Consider the following 22947-nt stretch of genomic DNA (forward strand, 5'->3'; position numbering starts at 1 on the left):
TGGCGGCAGCATCATGCTGTGGGGATGTTTTTCAGCAGCAGGGACTGGGAGACTAGTCAGGATCGAGGGAAAGATGAACAGAGCAAAGTACAGAGAGATCCTTGATGGAAACCTGCTCCAGAGCGCTCAGGATCTTAGACTGGGGCGAAGGTTCACCTTCCAACAGGACAACGACCCTAAGCACACAGCCAAGACAATGCCGGAGTGGCTTCGGGACAAGTCTCTGAATGTCCTTGAGTGGCCCAGCCAGAACCCGGACTTGAGCCCGATCTAACTTCTCTGGAGAGACCTGAAAATAGCTGTGTAGCGACGCTCCCCATCCAACCTGACAGAGCTTGAGGATCTGCAGAGAAGAATGGGAGAAACTCCCCAAATACAGGTGTGCCAAGCTTGTAGCGTCAGACCCAAGAAGACTCAAGGCTGTAATCGCTGCCAAAGGTGCTTCAACAAAGTACTGAGTAAAGGGTCTGACTACTTATGTAAAATGTGATATTTAAGTTTTTTATTTTTTAAAATAAATTAGCAAACATTTATAAAAACCTGTTTTTGCTTCATCATTATAGGGTATTGTGATGTCATTATGGGGTATTGTGATATCATTATAGGGTATTGTGATGTCATTATGGGGTATTGTGATGTCATTATGGGGTATTGTGATGTCATTATGGGGTATTGTGATGTCCTTATAGGGTATTGTGATGTCATTATTGGGTATTGTGATGTCATTATTGGGTATTGTGATGTCATTATGGGGTATTGTGATATCATTATAGGGTATTGTGTGTAGATTGATGAGGGGGATAAAACTATTTTAATCCATTTTAGAACTAGGCTGTAACATAACAACATGTGGACAAAGTCAAGGGGTCTGAATACTTTCTGAAGGCCCTGTATATTTATTTACAAGCAGGTTTCAACGTGTTACAGTCTTTAGAGACGCCCTACCTGTTGGTCTGGACTGATGTTTCACTCGTATAGTATTATTCTGGAGTTGGTCCCTCATAGATTGAACACATTGGAGTCTTTATCATGTAGGCTTATTCTATAGAGTTCCATCATCGACCTTAATCATTATCCCTACCATAGGGGCTTGAACTACCACAAGTTTCCATGGACCCATTACAAGCCATTTACATCCCACTCCTGAGCAGGCCTGGGTTTAAATACTATTTGAAATCTTTCCGATACATTCAGCATGTTTTTCGTCTTGTCTTCCTGGATGGGCGGGGTTTTGTAACCAGTGTCACTGTTCTATTGGTTCCATTGCGCCAGTCAAGCTCAATCAAGCTCAGATAGAGTATTATAAATCATTTCAAATAGTATTTCAGCCACAGGTGATTGGTGGCACCTTTTAATTGGGGAGGATGGTCTCGTGGTAATGGCTGGAGCAGTATCAGTATCAAATACATCAAACACTTTGGTTTCTATCACATTTTAAGGTATAACCCAGGTGCAGACAGTGTTTGAAGAAATTAAAGTTTATTCCTTAAACAGGGACAGGTAAACCCACAGGTCAGGGTCGGGGTAAGGCAGGGGTCAATAATCCAGAGTAGTGGGGCAAAGGTACAGGACTGCAGGCAGGCAGGCTCAGGGTCAGGGTCAGGCAGAGGTCGGTAATCCAGAGTAGTGGGGCAAAGGTACAGGACTGCAGGCAGGCAGGCTCAGGGTCAGGGTCAGGCAGAGGTCGGTAATCCAGAGTAGTGGGGCAAAGGTACAGGACTGCAGGCAGGCAGGCTCAGGGTCAGGGTCAGGCAGAGGTCGGTAATCCAGAGTAGTGGGGCAAAGGTACAGGACTGCAGGCAGGCTCAGGGTCAGGGTCAGGCAGAGGTCGGTAATCCAGAGTAGTGGGGCAAAGGTACAGGACTGCAGGAAGGCAGGCTCAGGGTCAGGGTCAGGCAGAGGTCGGTAATCCAGAGTAGTGGGGCAAAGGTACAGGACTGCAGGCAGGCTCAGGGTCAGGGTCAGGCAGAGGTCGGTAATCCAGAGTAGTGGGGCAAAGGTACAGGACTGCAGGCAGGCTCAGGGTCAGGGTCAGGCAGAGGTCGGTAATCCAGAGTAGTGGGGCAAAGGTACTGCAGGAAGGCAGGCTCAGTGTCAGGGTCAGGCAGAATGGTAAACACCCGGAAAACTAGAGAACAGGAACAACCGAGAGACAGGAGCCGAGGGGAAAAACGCTGGTAGACGAAACATAAACGAACTGACGACAGACAAACAGAGAACACAGGTATAAATACACAGGGGATAATGGGAAATATGGGTGACAACTGGAGAGGGAGGGGGGGGTGGAGACAAGCAAAAAGACAGGTGAAACAGAACAGGGTTCTATGCGTTTGATCATATTCCATTGGCTCCAGTCCAGACAACGTTTTTTTATGAGCTGTCCTCCACTCAACAGCTTCCTGTGATTTCAACCAAGATGTGCTCCTGAGTTGTGTCGACAGAGCCTCTGGCTGTTAAAACATTCCTTAAACCCCTCAGCTCATTCAACAGAGCATCTTTCAATGCCTCAGAGCAATATTTTAAGAGTGTTGGGCACAGTAAACGAAAGGTTCGCCGGTTTGAATCCCAAAGCCGACTACGTGAGAAAAAAAAAATGGTCGATGTGCACATTAGCAAGGCACATTAACCGTAATTGCTGTGTACACTTGAGTCCCAAATGGCCCATAGGGCTCTGGTCTAAAGTAGTGCACTATATAGGGGATAGGGTGCCATAGGGCTCTGGTCTAAAGTAGTGCACTATATAGGGAATAGGGTGCTATAGGGCTCTGGTCTAAAGTAGTGCACTATATAGGGGATAGGGTGCCATAGGGCTCTGGTCTACAGTAGTGCACTATATAGGGAATAGGGTGCCATATGGCTCTGGTCTAAAGTAGTCCACTAGATATGGAATAGGGTGCCATAGGGCTCTGGTCTAAAGTAGTCCACTAGATATGGAATAGGGTGCCACAGGACTCTGGTCTAAAGTAGTCCACTAGATATGGAATAGGGTGCCATAGGGCTCTGGTCTAAAGTAGTCCACTAGATATGGAATAGGGTGCCATACGACTCTGGTCTAAAGTAGTGCACTATATAGGGAATAGGGTGCCATAGGGCTCTGGTCTAAAGTAGTCCACTAGATACGGAATAGGGTGCCATAGGACTCTGGTCTACAGTAGTGCACTATATAGGGAATAGGGTGCCATATGGCTCTGGTCTAAAGTAGTGCACTATATAGGGAATAGGTTGCCATAGGGCTCTGGTCTAAAGTAGTCCACTAGATATGGAATAGGGTGCCATAGGACTCTGGTCTACAGTAGTGCACTATATAGGGAATAGGGTGCCATATGGCTCTGGTCTAAAGTAGTGCACTATATAGGGAATAGGTTGCCATAGAACTCTGGTCTAAAGTAGTGCACTATATAGGGGATAGGGTTCCATAGGGCTCTAGTATAAAGTAGTGCACTACATAGGGGATAGGGTTCCATAGGGCTCTAGTATAAAGTAGTGCACTACATAGGGGATAGGGTTCCATAGGGCTCTAGTATAAAGTAGTGCACTACATAGGGGATAGGGTTCCATAGGGCTCTGGTTTAAAGTAGTGCACTATATAGGGAATAGGGTGGCATAGGGCTCTAGAATAAAGTAGTGCACGACATAGGGGATAGGGTTCCATAGGGCTCTAGTATAAAGTAGTGCACTACATAGGGGATAGGGTGGCATTTGAGATGCATGTTAATTCTTCGGTTTTCCTCTAATGACAGATGTGTTCATGGGAACCTGGTTGTATTATGGCTGGAGAAGCAGAGGAAACCCTTTGATATGTTATATATGTGTATATGAACATGTCCTTTCTCAATCATCAGCACAGGGTGATATAATGGAGGCCTCTGTGTGTGATACACTACACACACTACACACACACACACACTACACACACACACACTACACACACACACTACACACACACACTACACACACACACTACACACACACACACACACACACACACACACACACACACACACACACATCCCACGTTGCTTGGAATTAACAGAGGGGTAGTCTACAGTACACAGGGGTAGTCTACAGTACAGAGGGGTAGTCTACAGTACACAGGGGTAGTCTACAGTACACAAGGGTAGTCTACAGTACACAGGGGTAGTCTACAGTACACAGGGGTAGTTTACAGTACAGTGGGGTAGTCTACAGTACAGAGGGATAGTCTACAGTACACAGGGGTAGTCTACAGTACAGTGGGGTAGTCTACAGTACACAGGGGTAGTCTACAGTACACAGGGGTAGTCTACAGTACAGAGGGGTAGTCTACAGTACAGAGGGGTAGTCTACAGTACACAGGGGTAGTCTACAGTACACAGGGTTAGTCTACAGTACACAGGGGTAGTTTACAGTACAGTGGGGTAGTCTACAGTACACAGGGGTAGTCTACAGTACACAGGGGTAGTCTACAGTACACAGGGGTAGTCTACAGTACACAGGGGTAGTCTACAGTACACAGGGGTAGTTTACAGTACAGTGGGGTAGTCTACAGTACACAGGGGTAGTCTACAGTACACAGGGGTAGTCTACAGTACACAGGGGTAGTCTACAGTACACAGGGGTAGTCTACAGTACACAGGGGTAGTTAAGGGCGGTTCCAGATGAGCTCCGTTTCTTTAAGCCATTGCTGTCGAAAGCAGAGGCTGCTGAATAACCCACTACTAATGTTTAACTTCTGGTTTCTGTCACTCCTCAGCCTGTATTATAGATGGTTGGGGGGGGGGGGGTCACTCAGGCTTTATAGGGGGAGTGGGAGACATGTTAATGATGGAGAGAATGAAAGATATAGAGAGATGGAGAGACGGAACAATATGGAGAGAAGGAGAGAGAGGAAGTACAAAAAGCTTTGTCAAGATATTCTATCCACCTGACAGGTGTGGCATATCAAGAAGCTGATTAAACAACCATGATCATTACACAGGTGCACCTTGTGCTGGGGACAATAAAAGGCCACTCTAAAACGAGCAGTTTTGTCACACAACACAATGTCACAGATGTCACAAGTTTCGAGGGAGCATGCAATTGGCATGTTGACTGCAGGAATATCCATTTGAGCTATTGCTAGAAAATCGAATGTTAATTTCTTTACCATAAGCCGCCTCCAACATCATTTTAGAGAATTTGGCAGTACGTCCAAAGAGGAGTATTTCTGTCTGTCATAAAGCCCTTCTATAAGGAAAAAATTATTTTGATTGGCTGGGTTTGGCTCCCCAGTGGGTGGAGCTGGCTCCAAAGTGGGTGGGCCTATGCCCTCCCAGGCCGACCAATGGCTGTGCCCCTGCCCAGTCATGTGAAATTGATAGAGGGTGTGTGTGTTGGGATGGTGGTTGGGGTGTGTGTTGGGGTGGTGGTAGGGGTGTGTGTTGGGATGGTGGTAGGGGTGTGTGTTGTGGTGGTGGGGTGGTGGTAGGGGTGTGTGTGTTGAGGTGGTGGTAGGGATGGTGGTAGGGGTGTGTGTGTTGAGGTGGTGGTAGGGGAGTGTGTTGGGGTGGTGGTAGGGGAGTGTGTTGGGGTGGTGGTAGGTTTAGTGTGTATTGGGGTGGTGGTAGGGGTGTGTGTGTTGGGATGGTGGTAGGGGTGTGTGTTGGGATTGTGGTAGGGGTGTGTGTTGGGGTGGTGGTAGGGGTGTGTGTGTTGGGATGGTGGTAGGGGTGTGTGTTGGGGTGGTGGTAGGGGTTTGTGTGTTGGGGTGGTGGTAGGGGTGTGTGTGTGAGTTGGGGTGGTGGTAGGGGTGTGTGTGTTAGGGTTGGGGTGGTGGTAGGGGTGTGTGTGTTGGGGTGGTTGGTAGGGGTGTGTGGTGGGGTGGTGGTAGGGGTGTGTGTGTTGGGGTGGTTGGTAGGGGTGTGTGGTGGGGTGGTGGTTGGGGTGTGTGTTGGGGTGGTCGTTGGGTGTGTGTTGGGGTGGTGGTAGGGGTGTTTGTGTTGGGGTGTGTGTGTTGGGGTGCTGGTAGGGGTGTGTGTGTTGGGGTGCTGGTAGCGGTGTGTGCGTCGGGGTGGTGGTAGGGGTCTGTGTCGGGGTGGTGGTAGGGGTGTGTGTTGGGGTGGTGGTTGGGTGTGTGTTGGGGTGGTGGTTGGGGTGGTGGTAGGGGTGTGTGTGTTGTGGTGTGTGTGTTGAGGTGGTGGTAGGGGTGTGTGTGTTGAGGTGGTGGTAGGGGTGTGTGTGTTGGGGTGGTGGTAGGGGTGTGTGTGTTGGGGTGGTGGTTGGGGTGGTGGTAGGGGTGTGTGTGTTGGGGTGTGTGTGTTGGGGTGCTGGTAGGGGTGTGTGTGTTGGGGTGGTGGTAGGGGTGTGTGTGTTGAGGTGGTGGTAGGGGTGTGTGTGTTGGGTTGGTAGTAGGGGTGTGTGTGTTGAGGTGGTGGTAGGGGTGTGTGTGTTGGGGTGGTGGTAGGGGTGTGTGTGTTGAGGTGGTGGTAGGGGTGTGTGTGTTGGGGTGGTGGTAGGGGTGTGTGTGTTGAGGTGGTGGTAGGGGTGTGTGTGTTGGGGTGGTGGTAGGGGTGTGTGTGTTGGGGTGTGTGTGTTGGGGTGCTGGTAGGGGTGTGTGTGTTGGGGTGGTGGTTGGGTGTGTGTTGGGGTGGTGGTTGGGGTGTGTGTAGGAGTGTGTGTGTTGGGGTGTGTGTATTGGGGTGGGGGTAGGGGTGTGTGTGTTGGGGTGGTAGTAGGGGTGTGTGTGTTGGGGTGGTGGTAGGGGTGTGTGTGTTGGGGTGGTGGTAGGGGTGTGTGTGTTGGGGTGGTGGTAGGGGTGTGTGTGTTGGGGTGGTGGTAGGGGTGTGTGTGCTTTCCCATGTTCAACAGAACATGACTGTCACTCAAACACACACACACAAACAGACACACAAACCGTGATCCAAGACATCTTCACTCCTTTATTGCATCAACAAAGACAGTAACGGGTCTGATATCCTGTCTGATATCCTGTCTGATATCCTGTCTGATATCCTGTCTGATATCCTGTCTGACATCCTGTCTGATATCCTGTCTGATATCCTGTCTGACATCCTGTCTGACATCCTGTCTGATATCCTGTCTGATAGCCTGTCTGATATCCTGTCTGATATCCTGTCTGATATCCTGTCTGATATCCTGTCTGATATCCTGTCTGATATCCTGTCTGACATCCTGTCTGACATCCTGTCTGATATCCTGTCTGATAGCCTGTCTGATATCCTGTCTGATATCCTGTCTGACTTCCTGTCTGATATCCTGTCTGATATCCTGTCTGACATCCTGTCTGATATCCTGTCTGATATCCTGTCTGATATCCTGTCTGATATCCTGTCTGATATCCTGTCTGATATCCTGTCTGATATCCTGTCTGATATCCTGTCTGACATCCTGTCTGATATCCTGTCTGATATCCTGTCTGATATCCTGTCTGATATCCTGTCTGATATCCTGTCTGATATCCTGTCTGATATCCTGTCTGATATCCTGTCTGACATCCTGTCTGATATCCTGTCTGATATCCTGTCTGATATCCTGTCTGATATCCTGTCTGATATCCTGTCTGATATCCTGTCTGATATCCTGTCTGATATCCTGTTGATATCCTGTCTGATATCCTGTCTGATAGCCTGTCTGATATCCTGTCTGATATCCTGTCTGATATCCTGTCTGATATCCTGTCTGATATCCTGTCTGATATCCTGTCTGATATCCTGTCTGATAGCCTGTCTGATATCCTGTCTGATATCCTGTCTGATATCCTGTCTGATATCCTGTCTGATATCCTGTCTGATATCCTGTCTGATATCCTGTCTGATATCCTGTCTGATATATTGTCTGATATCCTGTCTGATATCCTGTTGATATCCTGTCTGATATCCTGTCTGATATCCTGTCTGATATCCTGTCTGACATCCTGTCTGATATCCTGTCTGATATCCTGTCTGATATCCTGTCTGATATCCTGTCTGATATCCTGTCTTATGTGCTTTAGTTATTTTAATAAGTTGCTATATTTTGTCACAGGGCTGCTCCAGTATGCATTCACAGAGCTGCTCCAGTATACATTCACAGGGCTGCTCCAGTATACATTCACAGAGCTGCTCCAGTATACATTCACAGAGCTGCTCCAGTATACATTCACAGAGCTGCTCCAGTATACATTCACAGAGCTGCTCCAGTATACATACACAGAGCTGCTCCAGTATACATTCACAGAGCTGCTCCAGTATACATTCACAGGGCTGCTCCAGTATACATTCACAGGGCTGCTCCAGTATACATTCACAGAGCTGCTCCAGTATACATTCACAGAGCTGCTCCAGTATACATTCACAGAGCTGCTCCAGTATACATTCACAGGGCTGCTCCAGTATGCTGTCACAGAGCTGCTCCAGTATACATTCACAGAGCTGCTCCAGTATACATTCACAGGGCTGCTCCAGTATGCTGTCACAGGGCTGCTCCAGTATACATTCACAGGGCTGCTCCAGTATACATTCACAGGGCTGCTCCAGTATACATTCACAGAGCTGCTCCAGTATACATTCACAGAGCTGCTCCATTATGCATTCACAGGGCTGCTCCAGTATACATTCACAGAGCTGCTCCATTATGCATTCACAGGGCTGCTCCAGTATACATTCACAGAGCTGCTCCAGTATACATTCACAGAGCTGCTCCATTATGCATTCACAGGGCTGCTCCAGTATACATTCACAGAGCTGCTCCATTATGCTTTCACAGGGCTGCTCCAGTATGCTTTCACAGGGCTGCTCCAGTATGCTTTCACAGGGCTGCTCCAGTATGCATTCACAGGGCTGTTCCAGTATGCTTTCACAGGGCTGCTCCAGTATGCTTTCACAGGGCTGCTCCAGTATACATTCACAGAGCTGCTCCAGTATACATTCACAGGGCTGCTCCATTATACATTCACAGGGCTGCTCCATTATACATTCACAGGGCTGCTCCATTATACATTCACAGGGCTGCTCCATTATACATTCACAGGGCTGCTCCAGTATACATTCACAGAGCTGCTCCAGTATACATTCACAGAGCTGCTCCAGTATACATTCACAGAGCTGCTCCAGTATACATTCACAGAGCTGCTCCAGTATACATTCACAGAGCTGCTCCAGTATACATTCACAGAGCTGCTCCAGTATACATTCACAGAGCTGCTCCAGTATACATTCACAGGGCTGCTCCAGTATACATTCACAGAGCTGCTCCAGTATACATTCACAGAGCTGCTCCAGTATACATTCACAGGGCTGCTCCAGTATACATTCACAGGGCTGCTCCAGTATACATTCACAGAGCTGCTCCAGTATACATTCCCAGAGCTGCTCCAGTATACATTCCCAGGGCTGCTCCAGTATGCATTCACAGAGCTGCTCCATTATGCATTCACAGAGCTGCTCCATTATGCATTCACAGAGCTGCTCCAGTATTTACTCAAGTAAAAGTTAAGTTAGCTAGCAAGCTAACCTGCCAAGAGAGGTACGTTGAGTTGGCTAGCTGACGTTAGCTATGTTTTCCTTCTCTTGTTTCAGTAGAAAGCAGAGAGCATGTCCTGGTGATTGTGTTAGTGTTGCAAAGTAAAGAACTTTATGAGAACAGCATGTTGGAAACTCTAGTCAATCCTTCATGAGAAAAGCAGTTTGAAACACTGCAGTTAATCTGCTTTACTACACAGAGAGAGAGAGAGAGAGAGAGAGAGAGTGAAGAGAGAGACAGGGAGAAGAGAGAGACAGGGAGAAGAGAGAGACAGAGAGGGGAGAGAGAGGGGGGAGAGGTTAGAGAGAGAGAGAGAGGGGGGAGAGAGAGTAGAGAGCGAAGAGAGAGACAGGGAGAAGAGAGAGACAGAGAGGGGAGAGAGAGAGGAGAGAAAGAGAGAGAGACAGAGAGGAGAGATGGGGGAGAGAGAGAGTAGAGAGCGAAGAGAGACAGGGAGAAGAGAGAGACAGGGAGAAGAGAGAGACAGAGGGGAGAGAGAGGGGGGAGAGGGAGAGAGAGAGAGAGAGAGAGAGAGAGGGGGAGAGGGAGAGAGAGAGAGAGAGGGGGAGAGGGAGAGAGAGAGAGTAGAGAGCGAAGAGAGAGACAGGGAGAAGAGAGAAACAGAGAGGGGAGAGAGAGAGGAGAGAAAGAGAGAGACAGAGAGGGGAGAGGAGAGAGAGAGAGAGGGGGGAGGGAGGGAGAGAGAGAGAGGGGGGAGAGGGGAGAGAGAGGGGGGGAGAGAGAGGGAGAGGGGGAGGGAGGGGGAGAGTAGAGAGAGGAGATGCAGAGAGGGGAGAGAGAGAGAAGAGAGAGACATAGAGAGTAGAGACAGAGAGTAGAGAGAGTATTATTTTTTCTGATCTATCTTGGCTGGCTGTCATTCTTAGTTGGCTATCAGTGTATGTGAATCAGGAAGACATTGGAGAATAAAGGTTTTCCTATTAAAAGGAGCAGTTTTGTCTATCAATCATTTTTTAGGGCTGATCCACCTTGTACACTTTTTTTGGTACATAATTGTCTCTCAACTGCAGTAAAAACTTGCCTTTTCCAGGTCTGAAAAAACTGATATTTCCTTACCAATAGTTTACATATTTAAATGAGCTGGATACATGGTTCTCGTCAACCAATAGATGTTTTCATCATCTCCTCTCCTCCCATTTTCTCCAGGCTCTCTGTCCATTCTGAAAGCTCTAGATCGTGAGGACCAGGAAGTGTTTAATCTGACCGTCATAGCTGAGGATCATGGGATGCCCCAGCTGTCCACCAGTCAGGTTCTGTCTGTCCACGTGATTGATGTGAACGATGAGCCGCCGCTGTTCCAGGGGGAGGAGCTAGAGGCGGAGGTCAGAGAGAACCAGGAAGCGGGAACCACGGTGATCACCGTCACGGCAACGGATAGAGACCAAGGTGAGACAAAAGCGGACAGCACGCACACGGATGTTCATGTAGGTACACAAACACTCTTATGTCTTGGGGGGTCGAACAAAATGACACACACTATCTTCAAATCCAAACGGGTTCGATTGTAAATAAATAATCTCTTTCTTGAATGTCAATTGCTTTTTAAGACTGGCTAAATATTTAATTGAAAAAAAAGTGGATCTGCCAGCGTTTTAAAATTACTTTGCAGATATGAAACAAACAGACAATGGTAATATCAGTCAAAAATATCAAATTCCCAGTTTATGCTTCAAAATCAACTTTATATGAGGTTTTTAAAATATATATATATATTTTTTTTTTTACTCAAACTTCCATGACGTACAATAAGGAATTGTTGTCAGAATAGATGGATACAGTTCAATGCACGATTCCTATAATTCACCAATAAAGTTATTTGGTAGTCCAACAAATATTACTATCAGGTTGTAAATCACAGCTGGCCTGGTACATGGTTTGCTGCCTCAAATCGGGATGCTCTGTTTCAGTTTCCATGACTCAATATGCTGGACGACTGTAACTAAGGCAACACAATCAAACTAGCCAGGGATAATGATCACACGTCAGTCCTAATGTAGCTAATAGACTAAACGCACATGTCAAACACAGCGGCCGAATACGACACACAAGGGAGAATAAATAACTTTAGAGTTTAGAGTTTAGACTTTAGAGTCATCTACTTTATATAAATAATAAATAATAAAGGAGTGGTTCTACAGGTGGGGACCACAGACCACTTCTCAGTTCCTATGCTTCCTGGCTGAGAATAAATGAATCAACTTTAGAGTCATCTACTTTATTAAATTACGGCCTGACGCATCAGTGAATTCAACTTCAATTGCGCTGTTTTTGTCCGTCCGTTAACAGCGGAGGGAAATTATAGGCAATTATCAAGACACCCACAATAAAGGAGTGGTTCTGCAGGTGGTGACCACAGGCCACTTCTCAGTTTCTATGCTTCCTGGCTGATGTTTTGGTCACTTTGAATGCTGGCGGTGCTTTCACTCTAGTGGTAGCATGAGAAGGAGTCTACAACCCACATAAATGGTTCAGGTAGTGCAGCTCATCCAGGATGGCACAGCAATGCGAGCTGTGGCAAGAAGGTTCGCTGTGTCTGTCATTGTAGTGTCCAGAGCATGGAGGCGCTACCAGGGGACAGGCCAGTACATCAGGAGACGTGGAGGAGGCCGTAGGAGGGCAACAACCCAGCAGCAGGACCGCTACCTCCACCGTTGTGCAAGGACGAGCAGGAGGAGCACTGCCAGAGCCCTGCAAAATGACCTCCAGCAGGCCACAAAGGTGCATGTGTCTGCTCAAACGGTCAGAAACAGACTCCATGAGGGTGGTATGAGGGCCCGACATCAGCAGGTGGGGGTTGGGCTTATACAGCCCAACACCGTGCAGGACGTTTGGCATTTGCCAGAGAACACCAAGATTGGCAAATTCGCCACTGGCGCCCTGTGCTCTTCACAGATGAAAGCAGGATCACACTGAGCAAATGTGACAGACGTGACAGTCTGGAGACGCCGTGGAGAACGTTCTGCTGCCTGCAACATCCTCCAGCATGACCGGTTTGGCGGTGGGACAGTCATGGTGTGGGGTGGCATTTCTTTGGGGGCCGCACAGCCCTCCATGTGCTCGCCATGTAGCCTGACTGCCATTAGGTACCGAGATGAGATCCTCAGACCCCTTGTGAGACCATATGCTGGTGCGGTTGGCCCTGGGTTCCTCCTAATGCAAGACAATGCTCGACATCATGTGGCTGGAGTGTGTCAGCAGTTCCTGCAAGAGGAAGGCATTGATGCTATGGACTGGCCCGCCCGTTCCCCAGACCTGAATCCAATTGAGCACATCTGGGACATCATGTCTCGCTCCATCCATCAACGCCACGTTGCACCACAGACTGTCCAGGAGTTGGCGGATGCTTTAGTCCAGGTCTGGGAGGAGATCCCTCAGGATCACCCCACGGGGTGAGATCTTGCGTGGAGCCCCAGATCGAGGGAGATTATCAGTGGTCTTGTATGTCTTCCATTTCCTAATAATTGCTCCCACAGTTGATTTCTTCAAACCAAGCTGCTTACCTATTGCAGGTTCAATCTTCCCAGCCTGGTGCAGGTCTACAATTTTGTTTCTGGTGTCCTTTGACAGCTCTTTGGTCTTGGCCATAGTGGAGTTTGGAGTGTGACTGTTTGAGGTTATGGACAGGTGTTTTTTATACTGATAACACGTTGAAACAGCTGCCATTAATACATGTAACAAGTGGAGGACAGAGGAACCTCTTAAAGAAGAAGTTACAGGTCTGTGAGAGCCAGAAATCTTGCTTGTTTGTAGGTGACCAAATACTTATTTTCTGGATTTTTTTTCCCCTCATTTTGTCTGTCGTAGTTGAAGTGTACCTATGATGAAAATTACAGGCCTCTCTCATCTTTTTAAGTGGGAGAACTTGCACAATTGTTGGCTGACTAAATACTTTTTTGCTCCACTGTATATATATATATATATATATTTTTTTTTTTTTTTTAAGTCATATTTTTCCTGGACAGATCTATGCACAGATTTTAAGATTTCATTGTTGCTAAAACGTTGTCAGGTCCACTTTAAGTTGTTTCAGTTAAAGTCACTCTTAATTTTCCCCAGGATTTATTACTGAAGTAAATGTGTGAGTGCCAAAAACCATCTCTGCTTCTAGCACGCAACCAGGCAACTTAATGAGAGCGAGAGATAGGGAGAGAGAGAGAAACAGAGAGAGAAACAGAGAGAGAAACAGAGAGAGGAACAGAGAGAGAGAGGAACGAGAGAGAGAGAGAAACAGAGAGAGAAACAGAGAGAGAGAGGAAAGAGAGAGAGGAAAGAGAGAGAGAGAGAAACACAGAGAGAGAGAGAAACAGAGAGAGAGAGAAACAGAGAGAGAGAAACAGAGAGAGAGAGAGAGAAACAGAGAGAGAGAGAAACAGAGAAACAGAGAGAGAAACAGAGAAAAACAGAGAGAGAGAGGAAAGAGAGAGAGGAAAGAGAGAGAGAGAAACACAGAGAGAGAGAGAAACAGAGAGAGAGAGAAACAGAGAGAGAGAGAAACAGAGAGAGAGAGAGAGAAACAGAGAGAGAGAAACAGAGAGAGAGAGAAACAGAGAGAGAGAAACCAAGAGAGAGAGAGAGAGAGAGAAACAGAGAGAGAGAGAGAAACAGAAACAGAGAGAGAGAGAGAGACAGAGAGAGAGAGGAAAGAGAGAGAGGGAGACAGAGAGAGAGAGGAAAGAGAGACAAACAGAGAAAGGAAAGCGGAGGGTGGGGTAGAATAATGGAATGAGGAAGAAATTTGAGATAAGGAAGGGGGTGGTTAGTTTGGGTGAGGGAAAGGAAAAGGAAAGGGGGATACCTAGCAGAGATTGGTCGAGGGGAACTGAACAATGGAGAGAGGGGGTGGGGAGAGAGATATAGAGGGCTGTCAATGCCAAATCATTCCCCCAACAACCAGTGTTCAATGACCTAGTGATGAAGGTCAGAGCAGTAACACAGATTTATAATCTAGTGTTTGTTCCTCTCGGCTGTGTGTGAGTTCATTTAACACATCTGAATGGCCTTCAATGGCTCTCTCATCATCTCCTGTGCTTCATTTAAAATGACTTGACAGAACAGCATAGATAACAACACATTGATAATAGATAACAACACATTGATAATAGCTAACAACACATAGATAATAGATAACAACACATTGATAATAAATAATAGATAACAACACATAGATAATAGATAACAACACATTGATAATAGATAACAACACATTGATAATAGGTAACAACACGTTGATAATAGATAACAACACATTGATAATAGATAACAACACATTGATAATAGGTAACAACACATTGATAATAGGTAACAACACATAGATAATAGGTAACAACACATAGATAATAGGTAACAACACATTGATAATAGGTAACAACACATTGATAATAGGTAACAACACATTGATAATAGGTAACAACACATAGATAATAGGTAACAACACATTGATAATAGGTAACAACACATAGATAATAGATAGCAACACATTGATAATAGGTAACAACACATTGATAATAGGTAACAACACGTTGATAATAGATAACAACACATTGATAATAGATAACAACACATTGATAATAGGTAACAACACTTTGATAATAGGTAACAGCACTTTGATAATAGCCCTTTGCAATAGCTTCTACCTGTGATACGATTCCAGGTATTTTGCAGATGATGGAGAGGAGACAAGGAAAAGAGTTCAGATGAGATGGAATATTGACTTTGTGATTTTTATGTTTTTTTTTCTCTCTATATGTCCCCCTGTCTCTCTGTCTCTCTGTCTCTGTCTCTCTCTCTCTCTCTCTCTCTCTCTCTCTCTCTCTCTCTCTCTCTCTCTCTCTCTCTCTCTCTCTCTCTCTCTCTCTCTCTCTCTTTCTCTAGGTTCTAATGGCCAGGTGACATATGGAGGTGTAACAGAGGAAGGTTTCAGCATCAACCCTGTGACAGGAGTCATCAGCACTACCAAGACCCTGGACAGAGAGATTCAGGACCACTACACACTCACAGGTAGGAGTGATCCCTCTACCAGCTCAGTGTTCAAAAGATTGGAAGACTGTATAAAGGGTGTTTATATTCCTTGGCGTTGATAGTCTAAGAAAGTCCTGTGTGGCACAGTTGGTAAAGTATGATACTTGCAATGCCAGGTTGTGGGTTCACTTCCCACAAGGGACCGATATGTAAATATATGTAAATGTATGTATTACTGTAAGTCCATCTGGATAAGAGTGTCTGCAAAATGTCCATGTTGTTTGTTTAACTGAAGCTTGTGATTGGTCCTTCTTTGTAACACATCAGCGATGAACTGACGGTAAGTTGTAGTTCAGTCTGTTCACACTCTCTATCCGTCCCCCACCAGTGTATGCCAGGGACGGGGGCCTGCCTCCTAACTTTGCCAAGGTGGTGGTACGTGTGTTGGTGCAGGATGAGAACGACAACGTGCCGGTGTTCGCCAGGCCCTGGTACGGCCTAGAGGTCCCTGAGAGCCAGAGCGCCGTGGAGTTGTGTATTGTCAGGGCTGCTGACGCAGACACTGGCCTCGCTGGAGACATAGAGTACAGGATCACTGGTAAGACCTGGAGACAGGATCACTGTAAGGACCTGGAGACATAGAGTACAGGATCACTGGTAAGACCTGGAGACATAGAGTACAGGATCACTGGTAAGACCTGGAGACAGGATCACTGTAAGGACCTGGAGACAGGATCACTGTAAGGACCTGGAGACATAGAGTACAGGATCACTGGTAAGACCTGGAGACAGGATCACTGGTAAGACCTGGAGACAGGATCACTGTAAGGACCTGGAGACATAGAGGACAGGATCACTGGTAAGACCTGGAGACAGGATCACTGGTAAGACCTGGAGACATAGAGGACAGGATCACTGGTAAGACCTGGAGACATAGAGGACAGGATCACTGGTAAGACCTGGAGACAGGATCACTGGTAAGACCTGGAGACATAGAGGACAGGATCACTGGTAAGACCTGGAGACAGGATCACTGGTAAGACCTGGATACATAGAGGACAGGATCACTGGTAAGACCTGGAGACATAGAGGACAGGATCACTGGTAAGACCTGGATACATAGAGGACAGGATCACTGGTAAGACCTGGAGACATAGAGGACAGGATCACTGGTAAGACCTGGATACATAGAGGACAGGATCACTTTGAAGACCTGGAGACATAGAGGACAGGATCACTGGTAAGACCTGGAGACAGGATCACTGGTAAGACCTGGATACATAGAGGACAGGATCACTGTTAAGACCTGGAGACATAGAGGACAGGATCATTGTTAAGACCTGGAGGCAGGATCACTGGTAAGACCTGGAGACATTGAGTACAGGATCACTGGTAAGACCTGGAGACAAAGAGGACAGGATCACTGGTAAGACCTGGAGACAAAGAGGACAGGATCACTTTGAAGACCTGGAGACAGGATCACTGTAAGGACCTGGAGACATAGAGGACAGGATCACTGTAAGGACCTGGAGACAGGATCACTGGTAAGTCCTGGAGACAGGATCACTGTAAGGACCTGGAGACATAGAGGACAGGATCACTGGTAAGTCCTAGAGACAGGATCACTGTAAGGACCTGGAGACATAGAGGACAGGATCACTGGTAAGTCCTAGAGACAGGATCACTGTTAAGACCTAGATACATAGAGGACAGGATCACTGGTAAGACCTGGAGACAGGATCACTGGTAAGTCCTAGAGACAGGATCACTGGTAAAACCTGGAGACATAGAGGACAGGATCACTGGTAAGACCTGGAGACAGGATCACTGTTAAGACCTGGAGACATAGAGGACAGGATCACTGGTAAGACCTGGAGACATAGAGGACAGGATCACTGGTAAGACCTGGAGACAGGATCACTGGTTAGACCTGGAGACAGGATCACTGGTAAGACATGGAGACATAGAGGACAGGATCACTGTAAGGACATGGAGACATAGAGGACAGGATCACTGGTAAGACATGGAGACATAGAGGACAGGATCACTGTAAGGACATGGAGACATAGAGGACAGGATCACTGGTAAGACATGGAGACAAAGAGGACAGGATCACTGTAAGGACCTGGAGACAGGATCACTGGTAAGACCTGGATACATAGAGGACAGGATCACTGGTAAGACCTGGAGACAAAGAGGACAGGATCACTGTAAGGACCTGGAGACAGGATCACTGGTAAGACCTGGAGACATAGAGGACAGGATCACTGGTAAGACCTGGAGACATAGAGAACAGGATCACTGGTAAGACCTTGGGAGTGGGGCAGGTGTTTGTAAAATAGTATGTTTTCATACTATAGGAGGGTCTCTGGAGGTTGACAGCAGATCGTTTCTCTAGAGGTTGACACCAGACCGTCTCTAGAGGTTGACACCAGACCGTCTCTAGAGGTTGACACCAGTCCGTCTCTAGAGGTTGACACCAGACCGTCTCTAGAGGTTGACACCAGACCGTCGCTCTAGAGGTTGACACCAGTCTGTCTCTCTAGAGGTTGACACCAGATCGTCTCTCTAGAGGTTGACACCAGTCCGTCTCCCTAGAGGTTGACACCAGATCGTCTCTAGAGGTTGACACCAGATCATCTCTCTAGAGGTTGACACCAGATTGTCTCTAGAGGTTGACACCAGTCCGTCTCTCTAGAGGTTGACACCAGATCGTCTCTAGAGGTTGACACCAGATCATCTCTCTAGAGGTTGACACCAGATTGTCTCTAGAGGTTGACACCAGACCGTCTCTCTAGAGGTTGACACCAGTCCGCCTCTCTTTAGCTTGACACCAGTCCGTCTCTCTAGATGTTGACACCAGATCGTCTCTCTAGAGGTTGACACCAGTCCGTCTCTCTAGAGGTTGACACCAGACCATCTCTAGAGGTTGACACCAGATCAACTCTCTGGAGGTTGACACCAGTCCGTCTCTAGAGGTTGACACCAGATCGTCTCTCTGGAGGTTGACACCAGTCCGTCTCTAGAGGTTGACACCAGTCCGTCTCTAGAGGTTGACACCAGTCCGTCTCTAGAGGTTGACACCAGATCGTCTCTCTAGAGGTTGACACCAGATCGTCTCTAGAGGTTGACACCAGTCCGTCTCTCTAGAGGTTGACACCAGAGCGTCTCTCGAGAGGTTGACACCAGACCGTCTCTCATGAGCGACTCGATGATGATGAATAGATCTGATGTTCATGGACATTGAAAACTTCACTATCTGAACTGAAATGAAATCTAGTCAATGTTAACTGGCGTAACCACGACAGCTGTCTCTCTGCTTTCCCCTCCTACAGCTGGAGACCCAGACGGGATCTTCCAACTCCATGTCAGTTCAGGGGCCCTGTCCACGTCTCGTCCCCTGGATCGGGAGCTGCGGGCAGGGTACAACCTGGAGGTGGTGGCCCTGGACCATGGTTCTCCTGCTCTGAGCAGCACAGCCACAGTGGAGGTGAAAGTGTTGGATGTAAATGACAACAGTCCGGCCTTCAGCAGCAGCAGCTACACCATAGACGTCCCAGAGGACGCTGCCCAGGGAACTACAGTCTTAGAGGTAAGATAGGATCATTTACGTTCAGATATGATGAAATACAATAGGATTGCATCTCCACCTTCGTGTTGAGGTAAGATAAGGGTTACAACTAAGTTAAGATGCAACTAAAACCAAAACAATGTTATCGTGGCAGCTCCACCATCAACAGTCTCACTTCAGTATTCAACATTTGAATGGGTGGTGAGGAGGTGTCATAATACCCATAAAGCCTAGCGGTCAAATAGGGAAATGGTTCCAATCGTTTTTCCACCATTCATTTTCCCCCCATAGGGGATTTGTAGAAACATTTAAAAGAAGGGCTGTGATTCGTCGAGGCTTTACCCTAACGTGATGTTTTGATCACCGTGGAAATCTCTCTAGGACTAGGTGACTTTTATCTATATATATTCACCTGTATTTACCCCCTCCCCAAACATGTAATACTAACTAGCTGCTAATGTGGCTATCATAAAGAACTACAAATACCATGATGATCTGGACGAGACTGACGAATCAAGGCAAAGGTAGGGATGTCTGGATGAACTATCTAATGTTAGCTAAATGTAGTAATTATTCAATTGTAAACATTTCTTTAAATTGACAATTCTGTGAACTGTCTTGTGGAATTTTTAAAAAACGGACACAATACCTGTTAGCAAAGGTGTCAGCTAGAGATGACGTGCAGGAGCTTGCCGGGATTTGTAGTTTTGCATGATGTCTATTTTTATGGTAATTAGCATTTTTGAATCAGAGAGAGTAAATAGAGCCGAATATATTGATAAAAGTCACCTTGTCGTAGAGAGATTGACACGGTCATGAAAACATCACGCCAGGGTAAGCTCTACTGCCGTTGCCAGTAGAGCTTGGCAACAGGAGTGAAAGGACACTGTGTCCTGGTGTTGTTGCCGTTCATGTCCTCCCCATTGAGAATGTATGTATGTATCAAGGTGATGGCTATCAATATGAATTATTTCTTGTGTAGGCTGCTATCCTACTTGAAATAAAATCAAGGGAGGGGGTAAAATTTATTTTTTATTTTTTTAAAGTAAGATCAGCAACAGAGGAGGCTGCTGAGGGGAGGATGGCTCATAATAATGACTGGAATGGAGTCAATGGACAGGCATCAAAGACATTACACGTGGTTAATACCATTTCATTAACCCCGTCAGCTCCCGTTGGATATCATCCATAGTCCAGAGCTACAGCTGCCCATACTTGAACCACCAATCAGCATATCTACTCGTTGTACAGCCCAATCAGCCACGTGAAACGGTCATGAGTGGCAACCAATCTGCCAAATCAGTTGATTTGCTTTCCATACCACACCTCCTCTTGACACACCAACTTGCCCATACCAAGGTCACCATATTGGGTTGCAGTTACCCATACTAAGGTCACCATATTGGGCTGCAGTTACACATACTAAGGTCACCATATTGGGCTGCAGTTACCCATACTAAGGTCACCATATTGGGTTGCAGTTACCCATACTAAGGTCACCATATTGGGTTGCAGTTACCCATACTCAGGTCACCATATTGGGCTGCAGTTACCCATACTCAGGTCACCATATTGGGCTGCAGTTACCAATACTAGGGTCACCATATTGGGCTGCAGTTACCAATACTAGGGTCACCATATTGGGCTGCAGTTACCCATACTAAGGTCACCATATCGGGCTGCAGTTACCCATACTAGGGTCCCATATTGGGCTGCAGGTACCCATACTAAGGTCACCATATTGGGCTGCAGTTACCCATACTAAGGTCACCATATTGGGCTGCAGTTACCCATACTAAGGTCACCATATTGGGCTGCAGTTACCCATACTAAGGTCACCATATTGGGCTGCAGTTACCAATACTAGCGTCACCATATTGGGCTGCAGTTACCCATACTAAGGTCACCATATTGGGCTGCAGTTACCCATACTAAGGTCACCATATTGGGCTGCAGTTACCCATACTAAGGTCACCATATTGGGCTGCAGTTACCCATACTAAGGTCACCATATTGGGCTGCAGTTACCCATACTAAGGTCACCATATTGGGCTGCAGTTACCCATACTAAGGTCACCATATTGGGCTGCAGTTACCCATACTAGGGTCACCATATTGGGCTGCAGTTACCCATACTAGGGTCACCATATTGGGCTGCAGTTACCCATACTAAGGTCACCATATTGGATTGCAGTTACCCATACTAAGGTCACCATATTGGGCTGCAGTTGCCCATACTAAGGTCACCATATTGGGTTGCAGTTACCCATACTAAGGTCACCATATTGGGTTGCAGTTACCAATACTAAGGTCACCATATTGGGCTGCAGTTACCCATACTAAGGTCACCATATTGGGTTGCAGTTACCCATACTAGGGTCACCATATCGGGCTGCAGTTACTCATACTAAGGTCACCATATTGGGCTAAAGGTACCCATACTAAGGTCACCATATTGGGCTGCAGTTACCCATACTAAGGTCACCATATCGGGCTGCAGTTACCCATACTAAGGTCACCATATTGGGCTGCAGTTACCCATACTAAGGTCACCATATTGGGCTGCAGTTACCCATACTTGTACTAGATGGTAAGCAGTGATTGCCTTACGTGGGGAATTCACAATGTCTAGTACTGCAGTGGATTTGGTGTTACCTGGTAGGGTTAGGGGAGGGGTGGTAGGGTTAGGTGAGGGGTGGTAGGGTTAGGGGAGGGGTGGTAGGGTTAGGTGAGGGGTAGTAGCATTAGGGGAGGGGTAGTAGCATTAGGGGAGGGGTGGTAGCATTAGGGGAGGGGTAGTAGCATTAGGGGAGGGGTGGTAGGGTTAGGGGAGGGGTGGTAGGGTTAGGGGAGGGGTAGTAGGGTTAGGGATGAGGTGGTAGGGTTAGGGGAGGGGAGGTATGGTTAGGGGAGGGGTGGTAGGGTTAGGGGAGGGGTGGTAGGGTTAGGGGAGGGGTGGTAGCATTAGGGGAGGGTGGTAGGGTTAGGGGAGGGGAGGGGTGGTAGCGTTAGGGGAGGGGTGGTAGGGTTAGGGGAGGGGTGGTAGCGTTAGGGGAGGGGTGGTAGGGTTAGGGGAGGGGTGGTAGCGTTAGGGGAGGGGTGGTAGGGTTAGGGGAGGGTGGTAGGGTTAGGGGAGGGGTGGTAGCTTTAGGGGAGGGGTGGTAGGGTTAGGGGATGGGTGGTAGGGTTAGGGGAGGGGTGGTAGGGTTAGGGGAGGGGTGGTAGGGTTAGGGGAGGGGTGGTAGGGTTAGGGGAGGGGTGGTAGGGTTAGGGGAGGGTGGTAGCATTAGGGGAGGGTGGTAGGGTTAGGGGAGGGGTGGTAGGGTTAGAGGAGGGGTGGTAGGGTTAGGGGAGGGGTGGGGTGGTAGGGTTAGGGGAGGGTGGTAGGGTTAGGGGAGTGGTGGTAGGGTTTGTGGACAATAATAAAGGAAAACATATTTTTTAAAGGTGTGTGTGTGTATATATACTGTACATATTTACAAAATATATATATGAGGGAGTGGAAATGATGCAGACAATTACATTGATGGAAGCTACAACATATCTGCAGTATTAAAGCTAGTTCATAATAGGTCCATAACTTTCACCCCAAAAAAAAACGAATATTGGTGACGGCCACAGGTGACGGCCACAGACGCAGACGATGGGGAGAACGGGAAGGTGCTGTATTTCCTGAGTCAAGAGGCGAGGGGCGCTTTCACCGTTGACGAAAACACTGGCTGTATTACAACGGCGTCGCCGGTGGACCGAGAGAAGAGGGCGTCGTACAGCTTCCGTGTGTTCGCTGTGGACCTGTCACCTGCAGAGCCCAGAAACACCTCGGCTCAGGTAACAGTGCCAGACGACAACACATCATTGATTTTTCAATAAATACTTTATGTGAAAGGACAATATGTATTTTATATATTTATATAGGCATA

General features: G+C 47.3%; 1 protein-coding gene across 1 annotated transcript in view; it reads left to right on the forward strand.

Moving 5' to 3' along the window:
- LOC135544020 (protocadherin-16-like) overlaps nucleotides 1–22947 on the forward strand; it is a 279018-nt gene that overhangs the window by 216497 nt on the left and 39574 nt on the right. The window contains 5 exon segments of the mRNA XM_064971357.1: nucleotides 10645–10884; nucleotides 15370–15495; nucleotides 15845–16054; nucleotides 18792–19048; nucleotides 22649–22855. Coding sequence (XP_064827429.1) covers nucleotides 10645–10884; nucleotides 15370–15495; nucleotides 15845–16054; nucleotides 18792–19048; nucleotides 22649–22855 — 1040 coding nt within the window.

Source organism: Oncorhynchus masou, chromosome 8, assembly GCF_036934945.1.
Source record: "Oncorhynchus masou masou isolate Uvic2021 chromosome 8, UVic_Omas_1.1, whole genome shotgun sequence".
Classification (NCBI taxonomy): Eukaryota; Metazoa; Chordata; class Actinopteri; order Salmoniformes; family Salmonidae; genus Oncorhynchus; species Oncorhynchus masou.